Source organism: Hemiscyllium ocellatum, chromosome 12 (assembly GCF_020745735.1).
Source record: "Hemiscyllium ocellatum isolate sHemOce1 chromosome 12, sHemOce1.pat.X.cur, whole genome shotgun sequence".
Taxonomy (NCBI): domain Eukaryota; kingdom Metazoa; phylum Chordata; class Chondrichthyes; order Orectolobiformes; family Hemiscylliidae; genus Hemiscyllium; species Hemiscyllium ocellatum.
In genome coordinates this window covers 25,944,135-25,968,277 of record NC_083412.1, presented here as the reverse complement: position 1 = coordinate 25,968,277, position 24,143 = coordinate 25,944,135, and the positions used below count along the sequence as shown (strand labels likewise).

At 38.6% G+C, this 24,143-nt stretch overlaps 1 protein-coding gene across 6 annotated transcripts in view; it reads right to left on the bottom strand.

Moving 5' to 3' along the window:
* LOC132820988 (ribosomal protein S6 kinase alpha-3) overlaps positions 1-24,143 on the bottom strand; it is a 122,416-nt gene that overhangs the window by 3,321 nt on the left and 94,952 nt on the right. For all 6 annotated transcript variants that reach the window (XM_060833435.1, XM_060833430.1, XM_060833431.1 and 3 more), the window contains 10 exons: positions 20,536-20,606; positions 20,332-20,420; positions 17,475-17,539; positions 17,019-17,121; positions 16,538-16,659; positions 12,240-12,362; positions 11,560-11,649; positions 11,122-11,280; positions 3,877-4,038; positions 1,415-1,491 (listed from right to left, as the gene is read on the bottom strand). In XM_060833435.1, the coding sequence (XP_060689418.1) occupies positions 1,415-1,491; positions 3,877-4,038; positions 11,122-11,280; positions 11,560-11,649; positions 12,240-12,362; positions 16,538-16,659; positions 17,019-17,121; positions 17,475-17,539; positions 20,332-20,420; positions 20,536-20,606 (1,061 nt within the window). The remainder of the gene's footprint in view (positions 1-1,414; positions 1,492-3,876; positions 4,039-11,121; positions 11,281-11,559; positions 11,650-12,239; positions 12,363-16,537; positions 16,660-17,018; positions 17,122-17,474; positions 17,540-20,331; positions 20,421-20,535; positions 20,607-24,143) is intronic.

Sequence of the window (24,143 nt, the reverse complement as noted above, 5' to 3'; positions counted from 1 at the left end):
CAATGCAAATTGGTTTTCTTGGAAGTAGAGGGAAATGAAGAAATCAATTTATTTGAAGCAAGGTGGAAATGGGGAAATATAAACATCATATAGTTATTGAATGGTAGTACATACTTAATGAGTAGTGTTATCATGAATTCCTTTGTTGCTGTATCAGTTTGTACTGCAGCCACCAACACTCAGTGAAGGTGCAACATTCAAGCTTTTAGACAATTCAAAGAGCACTGCATTTGACTGTGCCAAAATATTAATTACATTCAATTCTGCCAATCAAAAGTGGTGCACCCTGTGATAAATGTTTCAAATGGCAGTTCAGGAGAGATCAAAGGTATGAGGTAGTGGGGCTACTAGTCAATATGGAAAAGCCACAGAGGGTGGGAGGGAGAAGTAGACCCCATGTTAGGTTGGGCTATGATCTTGTGCAATTAATCTGGTTAGCATTCAGAAAGCAAGTTCAAGGTGATACTGGCCTGAAGCAGACTGCAAAAAGCTGAAGTTGTACCTGAGAAGTATGCTGGAGTGAAGTTTTAAAGAATCAGGAGTTCCAGAGGCGGGGGGCACTAAACCAATCAATGAGATAGGTTAGATGTACTTGCTCTTTGATATATTCTGTGCAATCTGAACATTATTTGCTTCATGTTAAATTTGGGATGTTAGACTATTAGTAATGAATATTTTTGCACAATCCACTTTTTATCAATATTGTTTATTCCATTAAATTTTGTTTGTGATAAAATAGTTATTCCTTGTTGACTAAAGAAATTTGGCTGAATTGTTTATAATATTAAACAGATATGGAATCTGTAAATGGGACCAAATCACCAGCTGGTAAAAATTCAAAATGTGTTACGAATGGTACAAGAGAGGGTCTAGAAAAGGATCACAGGAAGAGGGATACGGATCCTGTAAGTGATGCCAGTTTTATTATAGAAGGGCAAAATATGTTGGCACAAGCTTGGAGGGCTGAAGGACCTGTTCCTGTGCTGTAGTGTTAGTTGTTCTCTTCAAACTCAGGTTATAATATATGCAAGTACATATCTCTATTGTCTAAGTGAATGCAAATTGTGTTCTAATCAAATTAGAGAATATACAAAAAATAAGGAGGCTCCAGCTAAAGCTTTGGCTGGTCTCAGATTTTACTGGACAATTACTGCTTTTTTAAAGTGATACCTCATGTATGAAGAATTAAAATCATTTGGACAAGAAGGTACTTGTCCCATTGCAAAGTGCCACCAAAGTATTAGAAGTTTGATTGTAGTAAGATATTTAATTTGACATTTCTATTTCACAGAACAGAGAGTTGTATTGAAGCATGATTTATGACCTTTAGTGGAAACACTAAAAATTCAACAGCAGACACACTGGTATTTTCAGTAACTTTATCAGTAACATCCTAGGCAGTGCACAAACTCACCCTGTGAGCATTGTATAAAGGAGAACTCCAAGACTCCAGATATCACAAGCTGCATCATATCCTTGTCGCTTTAAGACCTAAGTAGTACAATATGAATAAATAATTAGTGTTACAATTCCGGCTGCACGTGAACCCTTAATAGTTAATATACGTCTATTGGACCTAAATCTATAAAAAAGATATAGAGCCCTTTAAGATCAGGAATGAATTAGGTAATAACCTGGCATGAGGGGGAGAAAAACAGCTTGGCAAATTAAGTCTGTTGATTAACAGCAATGCAGATTATGAAGCAATGATAGTAATGTTTAAACTTATGAAAGAAACTGGATATAGCTATCTAGACTAAAGTTCCACAGATACAGAATTAAATAAATACAAAACCAAGATTTCTTTAAATTTGTGAAGCTCTGGAAATGACATGTGTTTGGAGGGGTGGGGTGTGTGGGGGCAGGGGCTGACAATTTATCAAATTTAAAGGAGTAGGCCCCTTTTGGAATATTGTGAGCAATTTCGGTCTCCTTCCTATCAGAAGGATGTTGTGAAACTTGAAAGTGTTCAGAAAATATTTACAAGGATGTTGTCAAGGTTGGAGGATTTGAGCAATAGGAAGAGCGTGAATAGGCGATGACTGTTTTCCCTGGAGCACTGGAAGCTGAGGGGTAACCTTATAGAGGTCAATAAAATGGATAGCATGGATAGGAGAAATCCCTGGGGTGGGGGACTCCAGAACTAGAAGATATAGGTTTAGGATGAGAGGGGAAAGACAGAAGAGAGATCTAAGGGGCTATTTTTTCACGCAGATGGTGGTACATGTATGGAATGAGCTGCCATTGGAAGTGGAGGAGGCTGGCACAATAGCATCATTTAAAAGGCATGTGGATGGGTATATGAATAGGAAGGGTTTGGATATATGTGGGCCAGGTGCTGACAGGTGGGACTAGATTGGGTTGGGATATCTGGACTGTATGGACAAGTTGGACTGAAGTTTCCATGCTGTACATCTTTATGATTCTATGAGCTGACCTATGAAACTAAAGAGGTTGAAGGAATACAAATACAGGGCAGACAATTTTTATTTTTACTAGAAACATTTACTGGCATAGGAAATGAGTACCAACATCTGTCAGCCAAATGCATTATATTTTTCTATCCAATGTTACTGTCATTAATTATTAAAGAACAATTCCGACTAAGCATTAAGTCCATAAAACTTCACTTAAAAAATGTTATCAGCAAAAAAAAATGCTCATTGATTAAATTGCCAGCTCTGTCGATTCTAAGAGGCTAATTTGGCCTGTTTTGCTTTGATTTAATGAAATTAAATATTCTGATATGATCAGAATATCATCTGAATTTTAGCTATACCCTCACACTAATGCAGAATTCCAGACAGCATATCCATACATAAATTTCTAAGAGGCTCTTCTCTGCTATGAGAATTTATTATACAGGAATATGTCAGTGATAAGTGAACAGATGCAATAGCCCGACTAATGCCATAGTTTAACCCTTACTTCAGGATTTAAACAATTTTGACACTTATATTTCTGAAGTACCTATGTCTATTTCTCTCCTTTAAAAGGAGCTTTTAGAATGCAAGTGGATGCAAAACTAAAGAAAGGTCGATTATTATAAGTTCCTGCCTTTCAGGAAAGAGATTAAACTGATGCTTCATTTACCAAGTCAGGTGGATGACAAAGATAGCATGGCAATATGGCTGTTGTGTTTTAGAACACAAAGGTGTTCCTTAAAAGTCATTCTTCATTCATGAAGTATTTAGGGGGAGCATTTAAAGCAAAGCAGTATGACATTCTAACTTTTCAACCTTGGAATCCACACTTGAACATCTCTTGTCATCAGGATCTTGTGTAAATTGATTTAAAACCATCTTTATCAGGCTCAGGCTAAAGTTCACCATTTAGGACTATAAGAATGGTCAATTCAAATGCTAGCAATGTAGGCTTCTGTTCTGAAACTCTGGTCAAGGTTAATTGCTAGAGTAAAGCAGAGATGGATTTTCATTGCAGTCAGCTGCAGTGTAATTCTGGGTGAATGTTTCAACTCCAATTGACATTCCTCCCCACGAAAAGCATAAAGAACTTTGAATTTTAAAAAAGGGTATAGGGAATGAAAGAGACCCCTCATTCCTTCCCTTACCTAACTGTAAGCCTCTAATCAGGAAAGCTCAAGTCTTTGCCAAAACCAATCTTGCCCGAGATCACAGACTCTCCATCTCTATATGAAAGTGCCTCCTTCTTCAATGAGAATCTCTCTAATAGCGAAGTTTGTAGTTCAGCATAAGGGGAAAGGAGAGAAATAAACGAGCATCATACCATTTGCTTTCTGACATACTACAACCAGCTCATTATCCATTGCTCACTATTGAAAGTTTCACTTTTCAAGGGCAAAAAAACCTTGAGTAATGTTTCATAAAAATGTAGAAATCGATCAATACTTCATACCTCAGGAGCAACAAAATTAGCTGTGTAACATGGAGTCATGAGAAGGCCATTATCAGCTCGCAGCTGTTTGGCAAATCCAAAGTCACAAATACGAATCGATTCTGGATTGCCTGACTCATCAACATAGAGGATGTTACTCGGTTTCAAGTCTCTGTGCACTACCTAAATGCATAAAAATACATTATCATGATCAGCAAACTGCATCAGCTTTTATTATTGATGCATTTTCAATTAAAGGCTTCCAGAAAGTTGGAGTATTACCAAAATCTACATTAAAACTCTTTGAATGTACAAAAATATGGTTGATTCCCTGAAGCTGATAAATATACTTTGTATTCTCTCACACAATCAAGATCAGAAAGCTTTAAAAAATTTGACCCTGAGAATATGCAGAATCAACTGATAGCTGCTAAAACTGCAAAAATTTGTAACTGCCCTCAAAATCTTTACAGAATAAAGACTAGAAATACAATAGGACAACAGACAAATAGCAAGGGTATTCTTGCATATAATGGTTATTTATCTTTGAAGTATATGTGTGCAGTTTAAGTGACACCAGAACCATGCTGAACTATAATCAATTCCAAAGATGAGTAGGATTTTGAAATTCACTGAGATACAAGTATACAAATGCCAGTGAAAGAAATCAAAATCTGATTTCATACAAGCTTTATCTCTGCAATACAACAGAAATTATTTTCAAATTAACACACCAAAAAGGACCAAAGAAAATTAAATTTTAACTACTAAATTTTTTTAAACATGTATTCTCAAAATCTTCAACTTGAACTATCCTAGACCAGTGAAATGAAAAATCCTATTACTACCAGCAGAAAAAGGAGATTTTTTTTCAAAAAGGCATTCATGGGAACGACAACTTGCTTGCTGGGCTAGCCTTATTGCCCATCTCTAATTGTCACGAACCAACCATGCTGAGGAGTCATACGGTCAGCAAGAACAGGATCAGTCCAAACAAATAAGTCAGCAGAGCAAAGAAAATGTATGAACAGTTCATGAAAAGTAGATTAATAAATTTTACCTACAAATCAACGTAACTTCATTTGATCAATGGATCTACCTCTTAAATGGGAATACGACAATAAGCATGATGAAACAGAATATAGAAGACAACAGTTAATGAAATGCAACAGTCAATCCTAAAAACAAGATGGATTACTTCCCAGTGAAAAATGGGAGTGCAGGGTTGTGCGTTTCCCCTTGGTGAAAATCAGTTCTTATATAAGCTGAAGTTTCAATGCTGTTGTGGTAGTGAAGAGGGTAGTAAACTTGATTGAATTGAACAATATACATAATTTTAATTTGAATAACTTCCCAGAGCACCTGAGAAGTTAACCAATAACAATCAAACTACCAACTGTACTGCATCTTTCCAAAGCATACAAAAAGAAATAAAGAATGGAAGCATTTATTTAAATCTCAAGACGCCAAAATATTTCATAACTTCTAGTTATTTCACTAACTGAATCTAGTTGAGGCAGGGATTAGTTGGATGTTGTTGGCTTCCACACAGACTCAGACAGATTAAATTCTTTTGATAAATTCTTGTCTATATGCAAATCTACATATTTCAAATATCAAAATAGGATTAGGTGAATGGACATTACCTTGGTATTTCTGACTTTGGATACTAAAATATAAAGTCACCACAGTCTTATCAGAACATAGGATTGCTCTCTCGTCAGAGTCTGAGGGGAGGGGAGAGGTTCAGGAGTATCCTTCATGGCAACCTCAGCTAATGCAAGAACTGAAGCCACACTTTGAGCCATAGAAAGGATTGAGATAGAGTTTGTGAATGAAGATGGAAAGTAGTTTTAAGAAATGCAGGAAGACAAGTTGGGTGGAAGGAAAGAGATGCCCTAGATCATTGCTCGTCAAACACGTTGCACATGCCATTCCCACTATCACATCATTTCAAGGCTTGAAAGGACAGCCATCCAGTGAGTTGATAAGGTCTGAACTTGTAGCTAAGCTCAAATGAACAAACAGACTTATCTTAATTGGTTCTTCTGATAGCACAACCATTGCTTTCTAACAGTATGCAAGCAGAAACACAATTCCTAAACACTTGAAAAATCAAAGAAAAAAAATCCTTTGAACTGAATGTGCTTGCTTTACTGTGGTAATTAAATAAGGAATAGGGCTTTCTGATTCACTATTAAAATGTTGCTTAGCAATAGCTTTACCTAATTATTTTTAGCAAACTAAATAAATGTATCTAACTATGGTTTGAAGGAAAGCAACTATTGGACAGAGGCAAAATATGGTCGCTGATGAGTAGCATAATTGAGAAACTATTGCATACAATTCAAGGCCAAGAATAGAAAACTCACCAGATTACAACAGAATGCTGCACCCTGATCATAGGAAACAATCTATTCAAATGGGTCAAATAATAGGATACAAATTTGTGGGCGGCACAGTGGCTAGCACTGCTGCCTCACAGCGCCAGAAACCCGGGTTCAATTCCCGCCTCAGGCGACTGTGCGGAGTTTGCACATTCTCCCCATGTCTCTGTGGGTTTCCTCCGGGTGCTCTGGTTTCCTCCCACAGTCCAAAGATGTGCAGGTTAGGTGAATTGACCATAATAAATTGCCCATAGTGTTACATGTAGGGATATGAGTGGGTTGTGCTTCAGCGGGTCGGTGTGGACTTGTTGGGCCGAAGGGCCTGTTTCCACATTGTAAGTAATCTAAATTCCAGACAGGTATTCCTTTCCATAGAGATCATTCAACTATTGAGAAAATGTCATGACTCTATCAGAAACAAAAACAGAAGTTGCTGGAAAATCTCAGCAGGTCTGGCAGCACCTGTGAAGAGAAATCAAAGTTAACGTTTTGGGTCAGGTGACCCTTCCTCAGAACTCATGATAGCTCGGAAAATGTCAATTTAAATGCAGAAGATAGGCTGGGGGAAGATGCAAGGCTAAACGATAGATAGGGACAGAGCCCAAAAAGAGAGAAGACAAGGTGGACAGACAAAGGAGTTGATAATGATATGGCATGGGGGTGAATAATTGTTAAGTGTCCAATGGCAGACTTTGTGATAAGACCTAGTGCAAGAGGTAAGGGACTGGGATGTGGTGGGGTTCAGGGCCTAAAATCATTGAACTCTATGTTGACTCTGGAGGGCTGCAGGATCCCCATGCGGAAAATGAGGTGTTGTTCTTTCAGCTTGCGTTGAGCTTCACTAGAGCACTACAACAAGCCTGAGACAGATGTTGGCCAGGGAACAGGGTGGCGTGTTAAAGTGACAGGCAACAGGAAACACTGTCTGTTTTGCAGGTGGAATATAAGTGTTCTGCGAGTGGCCACCCAGACTATGCTTCATTTTCCTAATGTACACAAGGCCACATTGTGAGTAGCGAATGCAGTAGGCTAGATTGTGAGAAATGCAGATAAAGTGTTGGTTCACCTACAAGGTATATTTGGGCCCTTGGATAGTGAGGAGCAAAGAGGTAAATGGGTAGATGTAACATCTTCAGCTGTTGTGAGGAAGATACCAAGGGGTGATGCTGGGAGTGAAGAGTGGACCAGGATGTCTCAGAGGGAATGGTCTTTGAGAAAGGCAGACAAGGGAGGGGAATGTATGGTGATGGCAACTCGCTGGAAGTGGCAGAAATAGCAGCTGATCTTCTGGATGTGGATGCTGGTGGGATGGTACACAAGGACAACAGGAACCCTTCCTTTTGTGTTTATTTAGTATACAACTGTACCTGGTTTACTTATCTTGGATGATTGGACACCTCACTACGCAAGGGACATCAAAATGAGTAATGAGCAATTGAAGAACAGAAATGGGTTTCTGTATAGCTTGGAGATTCTCCATATTCTCAGGACTGGCTCCAATTCAGAAGCCACCTCATAACTAACCTCTAAACAAAGACTGAAAGAACTACAGAAGCTGTACATCAGAAATTGCTGCAAATGCTAAGCAGGTCTGTCAACATCTGTGAAGCAAACTCAGTTAATGTTTCGGGTCCGTGTGATGCTTCCCCAGTCACCAGACCTGAAACATGAACTGATTCTGCTTCACAGATGCTGCCAGACCAACTCAGTTTTTAACCAGCAATTTCTCTTTATTTTTGTTCCCAATTAACCTCCCTCACAGAGGAACATATATTGCTAAAGCAGCTTCTCTTTTGATTTTAAAACTTCAGGGCTCTTATTAACCCTGTACCATTGTGGCATACACTGACCATCCTAAATGAACTAGTCAAGAGTCCCAAAAGATGAGACTTGAATGAAAGTGATATCTGTGCTGACTTCCTATTCTTTTTGCCCAAGATCTCAGTATTCTCTCTAGCCACTGGGGAGGACCGGCAAATAGCTAACATTGTTCCTCTGTTAAGGAGGGAAATAGGGATAATCCAGTAAATTATAGACCGGTGAGTCTTACATTGATGGTTGGGAACTTATGGGAGAAGATTCTTAAGGATAGGATTTACATACATTTGAATAAGTGTGACTGAATTAGGGAGTCAACATGGCTTTGAGCAGGGCGGATCATGTCTTACTAGCTTGATTGATTTTTTTTTTAAAAAGGAGCTAATAAGGATGATTGATCAGGGTAGAGCAGCAAGTGTTGTTTGCATGTATTTTAGTAAGGCTTTCAAAAAGATGCCTCATGGTAAAATCATCAAGACTAAGATGCATGGGATCCACAGTGACTTGGGCATTTGAATTCAGAATTGGCTTGCCCGTATAAGACAGAAGGTAATAGTGGAAAGGTGTTTTTCTGGCTTTTGGGGGTGGGGGGGGGGGGGGGGAAGAGAGTGGTTTCCCGAGAAGTGGTGTCCCACAGTGATCCATACTGGGACCTTTTGCTTGTGATTTATATAAATGAATCGGATGAAAATATTGATGGATGGGTTAGGAAATTTGCAGATGACACAAAGATCAAGGGAGTTGTGGACAGTATAGAAGGATACAGTGGGATATAGATCAAGTTTTAGACGTGTGTCGAGAAATGGCAGATGAGAGTTTAATCCAGGCTAGTGAGAAGTGTTGTACTTTGGGAGATACAATGTTACAGAAAAGTATGATAGGGCCATTAACAGCATTGATGTACAGAGGGATCTTGTGGTCCTAGTCCATAGCTCTCTGAATTTAGCCGCTTAAGTAGATAGGGTGGTAAAGGCAGCATATGAACAAGTCAATCAAAATTGAAGGACACAATTGTAAAGTAAGGTGCAGGATAACTGGGTACAGATCATTGAAAATGACAGGTTAAGAAAAGAGTTAATAAGGCATGTGTGATTCTGCTAAGTATAGCATATAGAAGCAAAGACATCATGGCGAAGCTTTAGAAAACATTGATTTGATTTAACTTGACAGATGTTGCATCCAATTCTAGATATTACACTTTTGAAGGATGCAAGAGCAAGGTAATGGGCCTACACTGTGATCAAACTGTACTGAGTGTTGTGGCCAATTCTGGTTCATGAAATATAATTACTAAAGATATTTGGTGTATTTAACAGCCAAGGGGCTAAATTTCTCTGTCTCAAAGTTGAGCTAAAACGTAGATTCAGCTTTATAATCTTAAAGGGAAAGATCAAGAGGTGACCATAGAGGTATACAAGATAGTTAAGGGAAAGCCAATCCAGAATAATATTAAATTAAAACATTGGAGTAGTACAAGGCAAAACATTCAAACTAATAAAAGGTAAATGGAGGATGGATTTGCAGTAAATACTCCACTCTTAGATATAGGTGATGGTAGCAACCAAACTCAATGAATTAAGTGATCTGGACAACAAGAGACCACTAGTTGAGTTCACTTACTGGCCAAGAACTTCACTAGATGTGAACTGGAAAAGCACAGGTCAGACAGCAGAGAAGGCAACATTTCGGGCTGATGCCGGGCTGTGCTTTTCCAGCTTTACATCTGTTGAATCTCACTTACTCACCAAGACAGAATGCATCAAGACAATTACACAAATTAAGTATAATTTTAAATGTAGACATCACAGAATGTTGGAGATAAATCTGAACACAAATAAAATCTCCAAAACTAATAATGAACTTTGAAAGAATTGGGACAAATTTTCCAAAATATAACTTGTCAGTACAAGAAAATTCCAAGTTTTAGGATGCAATAAAGCCTGGAGAAAGACAGTCACATAACAGTGCAACACAATCTATTGTGGAGAATAGCCGTCTGGTTTGCAACATAAATGTTCACTTGTAGGAGATAGCTGAATTAGTAATACTCAGTTATTTGAGCAGAAAATTCTACATCTAAAAGATAAAATCTGTAAAAAAAAAATTTGACTTCGTGACCTTAACATATATTCAGGGGCAACATGATGGCTCAGTTGTGAGCACTGGTGCCTCAGCACCAGGGACCCAGGTTCAATTCCAGTCTCAGGCGACTGTCTGTATGGAGTTTGCATGTTGTCCACGTGGATTTCCTCTGGGTTCTTCTGTTTCCTCCCACAATCCGAAGATGTGCATGTGCAGATGTAATTGGCCATGCTAAATTACCCATAGTGTTCAGGGATGTGTAGGTTAGGTACATTAATCAGGGGTAAATATAGGATAAATAGGGTAGGGGAATGGGTTTGGGTGGGTTATTCTTTGGAGGATCGATGTGGACTTGTTGGGCCAAAAGGGCCTGTTTCGACACTGTAGAGATTCAATGTTTCTACACTTTTTTCAGATAGATTTTAAAACAAAAAATTACAATTCGAAGAATTACATACTTAAATTATGTTTACAAGTTAACATGAAAGCTATGAAAGGCAGCACAGTAGCAAGTGCAGTACCAGGGACCCAGATTTAATTCCAACCTTGGGTGACAATCTCCTCATGTCTGCCCGAGCTTCTGCCGAGTGCTAAGTTGCTTCATCATGTCCAGGGATGTGCAAGCCAGGTGGATTAGTCATGGTAAATGCAGGGTTATGGGGACAGGGTGGAATGCTCTTTGGAGGATAGGTGCAGACCTGATGAGCCGAATGGCCTTTGGGATTCCAAGATTCTACGAGGCATTTAGATTTTAACTTGCTCAGTACAAAATTTATGCTCCAATTATCTAAACTTATGTTCAACTGTCAATGCTTAAAATTCAGAAAGTTAATTTAAATATAATGCAAAAAAAGTAAAAGTGAACTTTTGTTTTTGATTATACTATCAGCATCATTATCATGAAGAAAAACATTCAGCATATTTTCTTTTACTGCTGTTTGCTAATGAAATATTTGGAAATTATTTAAATTATATTTACCCCTTGTGCATGCAGATAGTCCATAGTGTTTGTTATGGTGTACAGTACAGCACTGGCTTCCCGTTCAGAGAAAAATTTTTGCCTCAGAATTTTGTCCAGCAATTCTCCCCCCTTCATGAGTTCTGTTACTAGATACACATATTTACCATCATGATACACCTGTAGAAATACAGAAACATTACAAAATTTACCACCAATAGAGCTATTGACCATTTAAAATACTAATACAGTTTACAAACTTGATTTTCAATAGTAGCGTTGGATGTGAAAATTCTTTTCACTGTTACGTAAGATATGTGCATTGCAATGCTGTGGGAAAGTTAGATTTTTGTGGCCCAGCATAGAGTCAATTACTTCTTTAATAAGAAGGTTACACAAGAGCAATCTACAAAATTGAGATTGTGGTGTGGCTAAACTTGATGAAAAATCTGTACTTACATCTTTCAAGGTAATAATATTGGGATGCTGCCCATACCGAAGTAGGATGTCAATCTCCTCGGAAGGGTCTCTCTTGCTTTTATCAATTATCTAAGAAAAAAAATTTCATTGTGCAGGAAAGGCGACACATCTATACACACACCCCAACTAACTAATTTATTAACTTATATCAAGCTGCTGTGTTAAAATTAGCCATACTAGATCTGATATCTGGGTTTACCAGGTTTGATTTACACAGAATTATTTAGATTCTTTTATCAGAAGTGATCTTTAAGAGTTATAAAATATATATTTTAAACATTCACAATCTATAAACCCCCCAGTGAAGCAATAATAGTGAAGCAACATCAAAATCAGATCATACAGAATGTATGTCTGGACATTTTCTTCATGTTACAGTGTAGTGTCACATACAATTCTAGCTACCAATCTTGGGTCAAAATGCTCAAAATTATCTGCTACCAACAAGTAACGAGCGCGTAACTACCACAAGAACCATCTCTAGGCAATGAGAGATCAAGAATAAATGTCACAATATCTACTGGTTTTCTACCTTCACAACTGAATTCAGAATTAGGCATTGAAAAGGTTTATTTGAAAGATGCTTTTCAGTCTGAACTGGTCAATTAGAATTGGAATCATCCTGAATCACACACGACTTGCACTTCAGAAATGCATACCTTGACAGCATAATCCATGTTTGTAGATTTATTTACACATCGTTTGCAGATTGAGTAAGAACCCACACCAATGTCCTCTTTCAGGTCATAATTGTCTACAAACTGAATACTGGTTCTGTGCAACTGCAAGAGAGGTGTGAAATTAGTCACAAAAACTCAAATGCTACTTTCTGTACTATGAAGTAAAGTAAAAGAAGTTCAATAACTTTTTAAATTAAAGATCTACATTTCTTTGTCTTGTAACTACTAACCCCATTTTAACATGGATTAATTGGAAATGGAACATAATATAAAAGCGTGCTTAATATCGTCAGCCTTACCTAACCTTCTATATTCTTCTGACTCTGATCATAAAACCTCTGCAGTTTCCCTTTACTTAGTAATTTTGCTTTTAGAGAAGCACATATCTTTTCATAAATTCAAGTTGTAGTAGCAGGAAAAATGAAAAACAATGTAGGTGAAGAGGATTGCAAAAACATAGGACTAGGAGTGGGTCAACCAGCCCTCAAGCCTGGTTAGCCATTCAATTACATCAACTGCACCTACCCATCTTAGCTCTGTAACTCTCACTACCTTTGATGAATAAAAAAAGTGTTGATCTGAAATGTTCAATTAACGTCACCTCAACGGCTTTCAGGACGGGGTGTGAATTTCAGATTTGCACCATCCATTCAGGAATTGCGCCTAAATGGTCCAATTTTAATTTTAAGCTTGAGCCATTAAAATTATACTTCAGCAAGTTGACAGGGCAGGAAGTAACAGATGCTCTAGCTGAGTCTAATCAAACCATAGGGTTATTTTCATACAGACAATGATTTAGAGCAGCTTAACCATTTGGGATAGGACTGGACATTAACAGATGTTGAAGAAATACATAATTTGTGGAGCATCTAGTTGCCATACTAGATTTAAGACTCAGGAGTTGAAGCTCACTGTTCTCTGGTTCTCACTAGCTCCAAGACTCAATCTGAAGTTGAACTGTCCAGAAGTACCAGAACAATTAAAATCGACAAATCTAATGAGCACGGCCTATTAGATAAATGTCAAAGCCTATGACGAAATCTTTCTAGTCTATTTCAATGACCAAAGTTTTTTTTTGGCAGACAAGTTTACAATTCAAGTTCACTTCTAAACAACTATGTGGGTGCACCTCCACCACATGGGCTGCTATGGTCCTAGTATATGACTTGAACCACAAAGATGACCACTTTTCAAGGGGAATTAGAGATGAGCAATAAGAAAAAAAAGAGTAAACGTAGAGATTGGCCAATGAAAGCCTCTCTAGTAAGAGAGCCACATACATCTGGAAACTGCAGGTTAATTGAAACTGCCAAGATTAATGGATAATAGATTAAGATTAGTTTTATTGTTAGGTTAAAAAAATGTTTTTTAAAAATTGTTTATCATCTGAATACAGACATTTAAGCCATGTAAATCAAATTCCTTTCTCATTTCATCTACTCTCCTTAAAGTAGGAATGCGTGTGTGTCAGGAAGGAAAAGCTAGTATTCAAGATTATGAGAGGAGAAGGTAAGAGTGAAAAAAAGATTAATTAATGGGACAACAGGAAAAATGAATTTGCTATGTTAGTGGAATGGACTACGAAGAGAGCAAAAACGTTTACTGGAATATTATCTGGTGGGGAAATGCAGAAATGGACCATTGCAAAATGGATTGGGACCTATGCAGAGAGCGCAAACGGGTCAGTGGAGGAGAGAAATGTTCACTCCAAGGTATACCCGTTACCAAGCTGCAATCGAGAATGTACTACAAATTGAAATAAACAGATCATTCACATCTGAAAATTCAGGAACATTTTAAATGCAAGCTACCCATGGACAAGAAAGTAGTACTCAAAGGATTGCAGCATGGCCATAAAGCACACTTTAAAAGAATGGAAATGTACCTCTACAAGTAAGTTGCACAGTAGAATATAAAAGAACCTGGTCGATACATTTTGCTCTAATTAAAAGCTAAATCACATTTATAATGAAATGACAAATCATAGCTTGCAAAGTTAACTGGCTCAGCAAATACATTTTAAATGTTAATTAACTGTATAAACCACTTCTGTTTCACTTTGATTGAATGAAACAACACTGCAGTACCGTCCTGGTAAATAAATCTCAAAAGGTACTACAGTATACAAGAGCAGCAGGTGAGTTGTACTCATATTTGCATGGGAAGCAATATAAAAAGTAGGGAAGTTTCACTACAGTTGGACAAGGAGTTAGTGAGATTACATCTGGAGTACGTGTACAGTTTTAGTAGTCTTACTTATGAAAAAGACAAAATTTGCATTCAAAAACAGCATAGGAAAGGATCGCGAGTTGCAAGAAGATTTGCAGCTCAGGTTGAGATTCTGGATTTCGGTTTGTTCACTGAGCTGGAAGATTTGTTTTCAGATGTTTCATCACCATTGTAGGTAAAAGCATCAGTGAGCGTCCGGATGAAGCACTGGTGGCACGGCCCGCTTTCTGTTTGTGTGTTTAGGTTTCTTTGGATTGGTGATGCCATTTCTTGCAGGGACATCATTTCCTGTTCTTTTTCTCAGGGGGGTGGTAAGTGGGATCCAAGTCAATGTGTTTGATGATAGAGTTCTGGTTGGAATGCCATGCCTCTAGGATGTGTTTGGCCACTACATTGGTCAATCAGGCAGAAAAAAACTAGCCACCAGGATACATGATCAACTAGCCACAAAAAGACATGTCCCAGTCTCACTAGTACCCTTACATACAGATAAGGAAGGACACCAGTTTGACAGGGACAATCCATCCATCCTAGGTCAAGTCAAACAGAGACACTCACAAGAATTCAGAGAGGCACAGCATTCCAACCGGAACTCTATCATCAAACACATGGACTTGGATCCCATTTACCACCCGCTGAGAAAAAGAACTAGAAATGACATCACCAACCCAAGGAAACCTCAACACAAGTAGAAAGTAGGCCATGCTATCAGTGCTTCACCTGGAGGCTCACTGATGTTATCTAGCATGGTGACAAGACGTCTGAAAACAAACTTTCCAACTCAGCAAGCAAACCTACATCCACAGGAAAGGTTCATTTGATGATTCCAGAGATGGTGGGATTACATTATGAATCAAGGCCAAACAGGGCTTATATTCATTGGAGTTAAAAAGAATGACGGGTAGTCTTATTGCAACACTGAAGATCCTGAGGGGAAGGAATAGAACAAGGAGATAGCTTTAAGCTAAGGAATCGCCCATTTAAAGCAGAGATGAGGATTTATTTTTTCCCCAACAGTCCTAAGCCTGGAATTCCCCTCGAGCAGTGGAGGCAGGGTCATCGAAAGTTAAGGCACAGCTAGATAAAATATTGTTTCATAAGAAGCTGTACTAAGGGAATAGACAAAACAAAATCTAAAATAGATGGTGACAGATCAGCTATGATCTTACCAACAACAGAACAGGCTCAAAGGTCTGAAAAGCCTGAAAGGATGCAATCTGGTGATTACTAAATGTATTATTAACAGAAGTAACTACTCTGTTACATAAATAAGCATTATATGTTTGGCTTTTAATGTTAAGTATTTTAATAAGGTACAGCACAGCTCAGATAAACTTCACTTTCAATGCCCAGTTTCTAATTTGTTGTTATAAAATCAAGTAATGAAACCAATATACAGGCTTCTTGCTTTCCATGCTATATCCGGTGCCCTCAACATCATCTTTGAAGGTTAAAGAATCAATACATTATCAGGTTCTATTTTGACTATTTAATCTGCTATTATAGTGTACAGCTAAGTGAACAGAAGGCAGAGAGTAAATTTAGAACAGCTAAATGTTCTGTGATTAACTTTGTGGGTTGTTGTTAAAGCCCACAGGATCTCTCTAGTGATATTTTCTGAGGATCTTCAGAGGATCTACACCTTTTCTGAAGTAGAGCAATAATTTTTCAATGAAGTTTTAAAAAGACCAAATAAAAAAAAAGTGTTGCTGAATGAAACAGAAATTAATTCGTGGTCACCGAATTTGATATACTGCATATGTCCTGTAGCAAATATATGAAAACATGATGGGCATTTTGTGCGCCTGGCCTGCTTTTTGAGACTGCATTTATACTTGATTCAGAGAATCCAATAATATTGCATCACAAAGTAATTCCCAAAGAGTCCAATATACAGCAACAATTAGGACTGAAATGGCTTTATGGTCTTATTTACCAATATTCATTGAACATTAAATGTGACATAACATGTCTGAAAAGAAAGAAAGAATTATGGTATCAGCTTTCAATAGATTACTGGTAGAAAACATCAATCAAACAGTTTTTACTTGTACAATTGGATGTGCAGCAGTCTGCATCGGCTGGGGCTCTTCCTCAGAGGCAACAGCCACAAAGCTGAATCCACGGAAGAGCTGATGAGCATTGGCACTGGGTGGAATACCAGGGGAATCTAAACAATAAGTCAACAATAAACCTCATCAGGATCATTTTCACACAAATGCAACTAAAATTGCATGCAGATCACATTTCACATGCTGCAGCTATTTACAATCAACAATCAAGTGGAACTTCAAAAGGTGTGGATCTTCAGTTGGTTACTGATCACAGATTGAATTACGCCCCTAACCTTGTCCCCAACATCACATGCAAATTTTAAAAAGGCAGTGAGACAAAGTAGCAGCTAGTTTCATCATGCAGTCACATCGCATTGAGTGTGATGCACTGTTACTTTGAAGTGCCAGTGGAACAGACAGCCAAATATTGCTAATGATTAATACTGAAGATTTATGAGTTTTCACAAACAGTTACCTTTTGGAGTTTTTGCTGTAAACTCTGGATCAAAATAGAAAGTATCCTCTGGTCTACCAATTGCAGGTTTGAAAGGTGGCATAATCTCTCTTCTGCACAATTTCTGAAATAAGCAGTAAATATATGTATATATGCCAATACGAACTGTGTAATGAGTAATTTTTCAAAGAATCAAAGAAAATAAAAATTCCAAAATTGGATTAATATTTAGAGTTTGAAAAGGTTCCTTTCCAAACTGTTCTGTTAGAGAATATGGTAGAGGAAATACAGATAGCTTTCTCCAAGTATCAGAAAATGTCAACAGTTCCATAAATGCATCCAAATTTGTTTATTTGGAAAAATGCAATTGGGCACACAAAATAAATGGCATTAAAAAGGAAACAAGAACATTCAAATGACTTAAAATTTTGCCTAAAAATACAGTTTTTAAAAAAATTGCATAAAAACAATACTCACATTCCAATCAATGGTAGAAAAAAAAGAATGTCTTTTAATTTCTTCAACACCATCTGGACCAGCTCCTAGCAAAGCAATAGAAGTGTATGGTTTACTCGTAACCTCTTAACTCATCACTGTGGAGCTCCAATCCTTTATAACAGTACACAGTGGAAAATTTTCATTTGAAAAAAATTACAAACAAAATGGCTCATTTGTATTCAAACAAATATTCATCGTTCCTCATTGGTACCATCATTTGTCGCACCACTGATCAATTAATGAAATCACGAATGCTCTTCTTGCTCACTGTCAGGAGTGTTCAGAAAACATAAATGAATAATAGGAGGGGTTCAGCAAAAAGCACATCTTAAATTAGTGGTCTTCAATTCAGACTTGTTGCTTGATCACAAAATCTTCATTCCTAATGCTTAGGAATACAGAATATAGATTTATGGAAGGTTACAGCACAGAATAAAGCCATACAACTCATCACTACAGTGTAGTTTATTTGAACAGCGAGCTGTGTTTGGTACCACATCCCTCATGTCTGTAATTCTGAAGGCTCTTCATACATCTAAAATTACTTATGGATTTGGTTTCCAACATATTTTCAGGTGAACCAGTTTGAAAGTGTCAATAAGGAGAAATGGTTTCCACTGCCAGGAGAATGGGTAACCAGGGAACACAGATTTATGGTAAATGGCAAAATGTCTGGGAGAGAACATTACAATTTGCAGCAGGGAAATCAGGAGGGCAGAAAGGGGACATGACATAGCTTTGGCAAATAGGGTTAAGGAGAATCCAAAGGGTTTTCATAAATACATTCAGGACAAAAGGGTAACCAGGGAGAGAATAGGGCCCCTTGAAGATCAGCAAGGCATCCAATGAATGGAGCTGCAGGAGATGGGGAGATACTAAGTGACAATTTTGCAGTGTTTACTATGGAGAAGGACATGGAAGATATAGAAAGTGGGGAAATAGATGGTGCCATCTTGAAAAATGTCCATATTACACAGAGGGAATGCTAGATGTCTTGATACGCATAAAAAGGGATAAATCCCCATGACCTGATCAGGTATACCCTAGAACTCTGTGGGAAGCTAGGGAAGTGATTGCTGGACCTCTTGCTGGGATAGTCACAGGTGAGGTACCAGAAGACTAAAGGAAGTCTAACATGGTGCCACTATTTAAAGGAAGGTGGTAAGGAAAAGCCAGGGAACTACAGACCGGTGAGTCTGACATCTGTGGCGGGCAAGTTGTTGGAGGGAATCCTAAGGGACAGGATTTACATGTATTTGGAAAGGCAAGGACTGATTAGGGATAGGCAACATGGCTTTGTGCATGGGAAATCATGACTCACAAACTTGAGGTTTTTGAACTAGTAACTAAGGGGATTGATGAGGGAAGAGTGTTAGACATGATCTGTATGGACTTAAGGCATTCGACAAGGCTCCCCATGGGAGATTGGTTAGCAAGGTTAGATCTCACGGAATACAGGGAGAGCTAGCCATTTGGATATAGAACTGGCTCAAAAGGTAGAAGACATAGGATGGTGATAGAGGGTTGTTTTTCAGACTGGAGGCCTGTGACCAGTGGAATGCCACAAGGATTGTGCCGGGTCCACTGCTTTTCATCATTTACATAAATGATTTGGATGTGAGCATAAGAGGTATAGTTAGGAAGTATGCAGATGACACCAAAATTGAAGGGGTAGTGGACAGCAAAGAAGGTTACCTCAGATTACAACAGGATCTTGATCAGATAACAAATGGGCTGAGGAGTGGCAGATGGAGTTTAATTTAGATAAATACAAGGTGCTGCATTTGGGAAAGTAAATCTTAGCAGGACTTATACACTTAATGGTAAGGTCCTAGGGAGTGCTGCTGAACAAAGAGCCCGAAGAGTGCTCGTTCATAGTTCCTTGAAAGTAGAGTTGCAGATAGATGCTGGAGGTGGTGTTTGGTATACTTTCCTTTATTGGATAGAGCATGGAGTACAGGAGTTGGGAGGTCACGTTTCGACTGTCCAAACTGGGCCACGTTTGGAATACTGCATGCAGTTCTGGTCTCCTTCCCATTGGAAGGATGTTGTGAAACTTGAAAAGGTTCAGAAAAGATTTACAAGGATGTTGCCAGGTTTGGAGAATCTGAAGGGTTTGACCTATAGGGAGAGGCCGAATAGGCTGGGACTATTTTCCCTGGAGCATCAGAGACAGAGTGGTGACCTTATAGAGTTTTATAAAAGCATGAGGGGCATGGATGGGATAAATAGACAAAGTGTTTTCGCTGGGTTCGGAGAGTCCAGAACTAGAGGGAATAGGTTTAAGGTGAGAGGGGAAAAGATATAAAAGGGACCTAAGGGGCAGCTTTTTCATGCAGAGTATGGAATGAGCTGCAAAAGGAAGTGGTGGAGGCTTGTACAATTACAACATCTAAAAGGCAGCTGGACGCATATATGAAGACGAAGCGTTTAGATGGACATGGGCCAAACATTGGCAAATGGAACTAGATTAGGTGAGGATATCTGGTTGGCATGGACGAATTGGACCAAAGGGTCTGTTTTCATTCTGTACATCTGTGATTCTATTAGTAACTTTCAAAAGGGAATTGGATTTCTATTTAAAAAGCAGAATTCTGTAGTACAACAATGAGAAGAATAGAAGATGGAGAAGAATTCAATCATGGACAAATTGTCTCCTTTTGTGCTATAATTCTACAAAAGCCAAATCTTGATTTGCACAACCCACATTTTGACTTTAGACAGTATAGCTTTAAACCATTTGAGGGAAACAGGTGCATTGAAAAATATAGATAAAAGGTATTATCTTAGACTAGCTGCACAATGTTGAATTATCACTAAGGAAAAGCAAAAATACCTAGCCTGTTTCCAGGGTTGCGTTTGAAAAGCATGCGCAAGAGACTTTGGGAGTCAGGACTTAAAAACTGTGGCATTCCCAATTTTGCTCTGTAAGAATAAATACAAACAAACATTTCAGAATAAAATGTTTTGAATAATTTCATTAGCATTTTAAAAAACCACCATTCATTGAAACGAAATACACTGAATTTTTGTTACTTACTTCAGGATCATCGTCATAGTTTCCTTTCTATCCTTCCCTTGAAAGGGCAAGGTACCTGTAAGCATCTCAAACTGGAAACCAAAGATGTACACAGAATATTACTTAAATACTCAAACAAACTGAAGGAATTATGACTCTGACTATAAATTAGAAATAGGTGTGACACATATGATCTTTAGAGTATAATTTAGAAATACAGCATAGCTTGAAACATTGCTGATCATTCAATTTTCCCACTATTTCTCCATCAAACATCTTGGCATCAATTAAACTCAGTTATGATGCATCATTGTGGGGTAGCAAATTCCAACCATTCACAACCCTTTGAATGAAAAAGAATTTTCATTTTGCTTCAAAATGAATGGTGCTTAGCCTTCAGCTCCAGAGAGTACAGCCCAATTTACCGTGGGGGTAGCTGTCTGTGTGGAGTTTACAAATTCTCCCTGTGTCTGCATGGGTTTCCTCTGGATGCTCCGGTTTCCTCCCACAATCCAAAGATGTGTAAGTCAGGTGAATTGGCCACACTAAATTGCTCATAGTGATAGGTGCATTAGTCAGGGGTAAATATAGGGGAATGGTCTGGGTGGGTTACTTTTCAAATAGTCGGTGTAAACTTGTTGGGCCAAAGGGCCTGTTTCCATACTTTAGGGAATCTAATCCAACCTTACTCAGCCTCTTATCAGGGAACAACCCTCACATCTAGTGACCCTTCACTGTATTGCCTCTAATGGCAACAAGCCCTTCCTTAAATATGGAAACCAGAATTGCAAACAGTGCAAGAGATGCAATCACAAATCCTGTACATTTGTAGCAAGACTTTTCATTCTTGCACTCCAAGTACCTTTTGGTATAAAGATCAACATGTTATTTCCTTCCCCAATGCATGCATGCTAATTCTGTAATACAACAAAATCTTTTTGAACATATAAAATTTCACAATTTTAAAAATGCTTTGCTACTCCTACAACCACTTCCCAATATCATACAATTTTCTGATTCCGTATGTGGATGCACCTACTAGACAAAGTGCAAAGTTTGACATACTCCTGGGAAATCTGGCAAGGCAGGTGACCGAGCTGTCACTGGGGAAGCATTTTGAACCAGAGACTATAATTCCATTAGTTTTAAAATAACGATGGAAAAGAAAAGACTGGATCTGAAGGCAGGACAATTTTGATGGTATTAGGCAAAAATTTTCAAAAGTTGAGTGGGGACAGATGTTTGCAGGTTAAAAACACAGCTGGAAAATGGTAACCCTTCAAAAAGGAGATAACAAGAGATCAGAAACACTGTCCCTGTTCCAGTGAAAGTCAAAACTGGTACATGTAGGGAATATTGGATAACTAGAGAAATTGAGCTTTTGGTCAAGAACTAGAAGAAAGCACATTCCATGTCAGGTATAAATAGCAGAGATAGAGTGAATGCCTAAGAGTGTATACAGTCAGTAGGAATATACTTGAGGGGGAAATCAGGAGGGCAAAACAGGGACAGGAAGATAGTTTTGGCAAAAAAAGGAGAATCCAAAAGGATTCTACAAATACATCAAGGATAAGAGGGTAATTAAGGAGAGAATAGGGCTCCTTACAGATCAACAACGTTACCTATGTTTTTGCATCAGTGCCAACTGTGGAGAAGGAAGATAGAGAACATGGGGAAGTAAATAACGACACCTTGAACAATGTCCATATTACAGACATGGTGGCACTGAACATTTTAAAACACATAAAAAGGTGAATAAATATACAAGACCTGACCTGGAGTATCCAAGAACTCTGTGTGAAGTTGGTAAGCAATTGCTGGACCTCTTGCAGAAATAATTTGTATCATCGATAGCTACAGACGAGCTGCCAGAGGCTGGTTAATTGGTGCCACTATTTAAGAAAGGTGGCAAGGAAAAGACAGGGAACAATAGACTGGTGAGGCCTGACATCGAAGGTGGGTAAGCTGTTGGAGGGAATCCGGAGGGACAGGATTTACAAGTATTTGGAAAGGAAAGCACTGATTAGGAATAGTCAACATGGCTTTGTACATGGGAAATTATGTTTCACAAACTTGACTGATATTTTTGAAGAAAGAGGGCAGAGTGGTGGTAGTGATCTATATGGATTTCAGTAAAGCATTCGACAAAATCCCTCATGGGAGACTGGTCAACAAGGTTAGATCACATGGAGTACAGGGAGAATTCCTCATGTGGATACAGAATTGGTTCAAAAGGTAGAAGGCAGAGCGGTGATGCAAGGTTGCTTTTCAGACTAGAGGCACGTGACCAACAGGGTGCCATAAGGATTGGTGCTGGATCCACTGTTTTTGTCATTTATATAAAAGATTTGAATGTGAACATAGGTTTGATTATTAAGTTTGCAGATGACACCAAAATTTAAAGGTGTTGTGGAGAGCAAAGACTACCTCATAGTACAAGGGGATCTTGATAAGATGGGCCAATGTGCCAAGGTGTGGCAGATGGAGTCTAATTAAATAAATGTGAGGTACTGCATTTTGAAAAGAAATCAGAGTGGGACTTACACACTTAATGGTAGGGTCCTGGGAGCGTTGCTGAACAGAGATCTTGGAGTGCAGGTTGTTAGTTCCTTGAAAGTCAAGTCACAGGTAGACAGGATAGTGCTGTTTTATTGATCAGTGCATAGACTATAGGAGTTGGGAAGTCATGTGGCTGTACAGGACATTGGTTAGGCCACCTTTGGAATCCTGCATGCAATTCTGGTCTCCCTGCTATAGGAAGGATGCTGTGCAACTTGCAAGGGTGCAGAAAAGATTTACCAAGGATGGTGCCAGGGTTGGAGGGTTTGAGCTGATCAGAGGGGCTGAATAAGCAGGGGCTATTTTCCCTGGAGCAGAGGCTGAGGGGTGACCTTAGAGATTTATAAAATCATTAGGGGGATGAATAGGGTGAGTAGACCTAAGTTGGCAGGAGGCCATTTGATCTACTGTGCCCACGCTGCTCAACAAAGCACTGACTACACTGATCCAATTTCCAGCTTTTGGCCCATAGCCCTAGAGGCTATGGCAATGCATTTGAATGTTTAAATATCTAAAATACTGCACAAATCCTTCAAAAGCTTCAGATGCAACCACTCTTTCAGGCAGTGTGGTCAAAACTCCCATCATTTCTGGGTGAAAACATTTTCAATCTCTCCTTAGCCTTCTGCCTTTAACCTTAAATCTATGCCTGTAATGGAATAGGTACCTATCTATTCACCCCATCTATGCCCCTCAAAATCTTGGACATCTCAATCAAGTTCCCTTCTCATCCTTCATTGCTCCAAGGAAAACAATCCCAGTCTATTGAACCTTTCTTCAGACCCTCTAGCCCAGGCACATTCCTGGTATATCTCCTCTGCACCATCCGTCATACGACCACATTCTGTAACTTGGTGACCTGAATTGCATGTAGAACTCCAGTTGTGGCTTAACTCACGTTTTTACAGTTTCAACATAACCTTCATTGCTCTTGTATCCTATGCCTCAACTAATAAATATCCCATCTGCCATCTTAATCACACCTACTTGCCCTATTACCTTATGGTAGATGCATACACAAAGATTCCACTGATTTAGAGTACTTTCCAAGTTATATCATTTATAGCATA